The sequence below is a fragment of the Populus alba genome, chromosome 4 (assembly GCF_005239225.2).
Source record: "Populus alba chromosome 4, ASM523922v2, whole genome shotgun sequence".
NCBI lineage: Eukaryota > Viridiplantae > Streptophyta > Magnoliopsida > Malpighiales > Salicaceae > Populus > Populus alba.
The window spans coordinates 3,806,158-3,811,246 of NC_133287.1; the positions used below are offsets into that span (position 1 = coordinate 3,806,158).

At 36.9% G+C, this 5,089-nt stretch overlaps 1 protein-coding gene across 1 annotated transcript; it reads left to right on the forward strand.

The window, feature by feature from the left end:
- Nucleotides 1-309: 309 nt before the first annotated feature.
- Nucleotides 310-4,138, forward strand: LOC118047295 (eukaryotic translation initiation factor 3 subunit D). Its single transcript, XM_035056549.2, has 2 exons — nt 310-2,109; nt 3,817-4,138. Exon 1 carries the CDS (start codon nt 389-391, stop codon nt 2,105-2,107), a length of 1,719 nt encoding a protein of 572 aa, XP_034912440.1. The 5' UTR covers nt 310-388; the 3' UTR covers nt 2,108-2,109; nt 3,817-4,138.
- The last annotated feature ends 951 nt before the right edge of the window (nt 4,139-5,089 follow it).

Below are 5,089 nucleotides of genomic sequence, written 5' to 3' on the forward strand. Positions count from 1 at the left end.
CACTTAGAAATATATCAAAATAATATTATTTTTTTAAAAAAAATTATTTTTAAAATTATCACATTAAAATAATTTAAAAATATAAAAAAATAATTAGTTTAAAAAAAATTAATTTTTTTCAAAACTATTTTTCAAATTCAAAAACAAACAATATCTTTATATGTCCGAAGCTCACAGTGTCATTGTCTATGGGCTTATAAAACTTCCCAGCCCATTCTCAGAATCCACATTCGCAATTAACTATCATCACAAGGTCAAAACCGTAACTCCATAAACAATATAAACACCCTTAATAACAGCTAGGGTTTTCTTCAACCTTCATATAAAATAAATCCCATCTTCTAGTGCTTCAGTTTTCACTCGGTTCAGCCTCAAAATCTCAATTCCAATGGTAGGCGGCTTTGAAGTAGGTGCCGTCCCTTTCAATCCCGACGGTTGGGGTCCACCGGACGCCACCGTCACCCCCACCACCACCTCCACACTCCCTCTCAACGTCCCCTTCGCTCCCTTCTCTCGCTCTGAAAAGCTCGGCCGAATCGCTGATTTCACTCGCAATCTTAACCAAGGCCAAGGCGGAGCTGGTGGCCGCAAAAACGCTGCATCCGACTCCGTCTTCGACTTCACTGCCGACGATTCCTTCCCCTCCGCCGCTGATAACGACTCCTCTTTCCGTCTCGTTGACGGGAAGCCTCCTCCGCGGCCGAAGTTTGGACCTAAGTGGCGGTTCAACCAGCACAACCGCCCTCAGCTACCGCAACGTCGCGATGAGGAAGTGGAGGCGAAGAAGCGCGAGGCGGAGAAAGAGAGGGCTCGTAGGGACCGGCATTATAATCAAAACCGGTCCAATCAGAATCAGCCACGTAGGGAAGCGGCGGTGTTTAAGAGTTCTGTGGAGATCCAACCTGAATGGAATATGCTTGATCAGATTCCGTTTAGTACATTTACGAAACTGTCGTTCTCGGTCCCGGAACCAGAGGATTTGATTTTATGTGGTGGGCTAGAGTTTTATGATAAGAGTTTTGATAGAATCACACCGAAAGCAGAGCGGAGATTGGAAAGGTTTAAGAATAGGAATTTCTTTAAGGTAACTACCACTGATGATCCTGTTATTAGAAGATTAGCTAATGAAGACAAAGCTACCGTTTTTGCTACTGATAATATTTTAGCTACGTTGATGTGCGCAACCCGCTCTGTTTATTCTTGGGATATTGTGGTTCAAAGGGTGGGGAATAAGTTGTTTTTTGATAAAAGAGATGGATCCCAGCTTGATTTGTTGTCAGTTCACGAGACATCACAGGAGCCTTTACCAGAGGCTAAGGATGATATAAACTCGGCATATTCATTGAGTGTTGAGGCTGCGTATATTAATCAGAACTTTTCGCAGCAAGTTTTGTTTAGGGATGGGAATAAGGTTGCATTTGATGAGCCCAATCCGTTTGCCAATGAAGGTGAGGAGGTTGCATCCGTGGCTTATAAGTATAGGAGGTGGAAATTGGATGATAATATGCATCTTGTTGCTAGGTGTGAAGTGCAGAGTGTTGTTGAGGTTAATAAGCAAAGGTCGTTCTTGACATTGAATGCGCTTAATGAGTTTGATCCCAAGTATTCTGGTGTTGATTGGAGACAGAAGTTGGAGACTCAAAGGGGTGCTGTTTTGGCTACTGAATTGAAGAACAATGCGAATAAATTGGCTAAATGGACTGCTCAAGCTTTGTTGGCTAGTGCTGATATGATGAAGTTAGGGTATGTTTCCAGGGTCCATCCAAGGGATCATTTCAATCATGTGATTTTGGCTGTTGTTGGATATAAGCCTAAGGACTTTGCTTCACAGATTAATTTGAATACCTCCAACATGTGGGGTATTGTCAAGAGTATTGTTGACTTGTGTATGAAATTGAATGAGGGTAAGTATGTGCTGGTGAAAGACCCGTCTAAGCCACAAGTGAGGATTTATGAGGTTCCTGCTGATGCGTTTGAGAATGATTATGTGGAGGAGCCTTTGCCCGAGGAGGAACAAGCCCAGCCTCCTGAGGAGAATGCTGAGAATGCCGAGGCAAATGGGGTTACCAATGATGTGGAAGATAAAGAGATTGATGCTCAAGCTTGAAGGTAATGGTTTACTTTGCTTAGTTGACTGAAAGGATCTCTTTTTATGGTAGTTCATTATATACCTGCACTAGACATTTCACATATGAATATGATGATGACCTGTGGTAAGGATACATAAACTTCTAGGTGATACATCTGTTACCATGATGTTTGTTTGTAATGTGTTGTGTCAGATGATCAATTGGTCTCTGAAGTGCCTTTGCGTGAGAGAGGCTAAATTAGCTTCCCGCACTATGGCAGATAAAGTTATGGCTGTAGTCAAGGTCTGATGTTCTCATAGGCATGCACCAAGCAATTAAAGTTCTATTAGTTGATTTAATCAGTATTTCCTGAAATGTTTGTTTTGAGAGCTAACAGCTGTCATAATTTTTATTCTGTCAAGAAATTTTGCCCCTAACATTTTTGTTTTCCTTTCCATATGAATTTTTATTTTTTATTTTTTTTGCTCAAGGTATGTTTTTAGTTTTCTAGAGCATCTTCAGACTCTCGGTCAACATTATCACACAAGCCTCTATCCAATTTTTCTTATAACGAGTGTGCCATTGGTTATCCCTTGTAGATCCAGTAATTGAAAGGGCAACAACTATGCCATAATTGTAGCATCATCAAGTTTATGTGGTCTGGGGCTGAACCAAAAGTGATTTTTGAAGTTCAATGTCACTATGATTTTTAATCCATGTATTTGCAACATTGTTGCGTCCACTTGGTTTCATGATATCAATGCAAAATATATTTCATAATTTACCTTTGGTGTAAAAGTTGATCTGCTTCCTGTTAATTCTGTGTGTGTAAAACGATGAGAGAGAACTCAAAACCTGTTGGTTTACTATAACCATGTTTCATAGTTTTGGGTCTGTTTTTCATATTAGCTCAACCTTTCTTCTCAAAATGCTCAATTGAACTGCCTATAGAAAGTAACATTTCTTAATATGCTGGATTGAGCTAAACTTTTCTTCCATTCTCACCCTGCTTGTAATTTGTAGGTGTTTGTTTGTATGATCTCATGAATAACATTTTGTCCTATCTTTTTAATTAAATTTTCTATCTTGGTATATCATCCTCCAATTATAACGCTTATATAATTGCATCCTTTTCTTTTCCATAATTGTTTGCCTTCTAGTTGAGAAGCTAGTAAATGCGAGGAAATAAATTGATGACAAGTTAACTTCCTCTTAACTTGTTGTCAGTTCTCACAAGTCATGGTCACATTCTAGTGTTCATATGTTGTTTATTTTCATTATCTTGTGTTCCTGGTTTCTGTTGAATGAAAAACAGAAATATACGAGTGGGTTTTATTTGTTTGAGATTTTTCCAACATATTTCTCCTCTCCACATCTTTAATGGTAGGGAATATGTTCAACTTTCTAGGTTAAATTTATATTTCAAGTCACCATATATACCACTTTTCCCTTTCATGTTTTGTAAGATTGTCTACATGTTTGGTGACTGTACTGGTGTTGCTAAGGAAAAGAAAGTTATCTTCTATACTGTTTTATTTTCAATTAACTATTACCCTGGCGTAGTAGTTACACTTCAAAGAATTTGATTAATATCATAAGTTTTTCAGTTCGGTTTCCTTTTAAACTGATTAAGTTGATTGGTGCCTCCTGTATGTTGGGCCATTAAACTGTTGTAATTGCCATACCTATCATTTCTCAACTACTGGCCTGCTTTGCTGATTTATCCTTCATTGATTGGATCTTGCAGATCGATCTTTTGGTTTTGCTGTGAACAGAAGTCCCAGGTCACAAATGGCATTTGCAATTTGAGCATCCCTCCAGGATTGTGGTCCAGGGAGCACTCTGTTTTATTTTTATTTATTTTTGGTTCTTGTCAGTTTGCGCTCTGCTGTTGCAACTTGATCACAAAATTTGAAGCATCAGGTGCTTGCCTTTTTTAGATTTTGCTGTACCGAATTTGTAGCAGTGCTGGAGTTTTCTACTTTTCTTCGCCTGGAAACAAAATTATATATTATTTGGGAACTTGTATGATCAGCATGCTGGAAAATGAAGGCATAAAACTTTCGTCTTGTTTGAGTTTCTTTGTTCCCCGTTTGTGACCTCAAACAGTAAGGAAACCCTGTTGGAAATTCATAAATGAGTTCTGGCTAGGAATTCGATGAGATTAAGTGCTTAATCAAGCCTCTCTCTGTATTTTGTTCCATTAGTGTTAAAAAACCAAACACAGCTGCAAACAGAGTTCAATCTGTGCACAGATTTTTAGCCTGAATTCGGATGGATCTTGTCTGATTTCGAACCCGAGAAACAAAAGCATATGGCTTTTGGTTTCTGGCTGCTATAGTTTTCATATTTGATCTTAAAATAATCTGATCAATATAATTTCTAGATCCTGACTTTTAACATAATTCTTAATTTATCTAAAATAATATATCAATTTAAAGATTTGGCCCGCCACTTAAATCGTACAAAATGAAAAATGTGTTTTTTATAATAAAAAATTACTTTCAAATCAATCAAGACTTTAATAAAGAAGTATATATATCATGAATATAAATACTGAACAGAACCAAAAATTTAAACCTCACTCACTATTATTGATTAGATCCCTCGGAGGCACCAATGGTTTGCTGTGATAGTTTTCGAGAGGAGGGAAAAGCGAGATCTGAAAGGCATTATCGTATAAATAAAACTTTAATTTTGTCTTATCATCATCAATCAAGAATACTAGGGGAAAACTTTTGCCAACATGTCATTGGGCAAATCTCATAAAGCACACCACAACGTGTTCTTGCAAATCTTCTTTTCCCCAGCAAATCCTAAGACTTACTATTTTGAGCTTCATTCCCGCTGAATTCTGTATTATTTTTTTTAGAAATATATTAAAATAATATTTTTTATTTTTAAACAAATATTTTTAATATCAAAACATCAAAATAATAAAAAAAATATCAAAAAATATTAATTAAAAAAAATAAAATAAAATAAAAATATTTTTAAAATATAACAACAAACAAGTCACA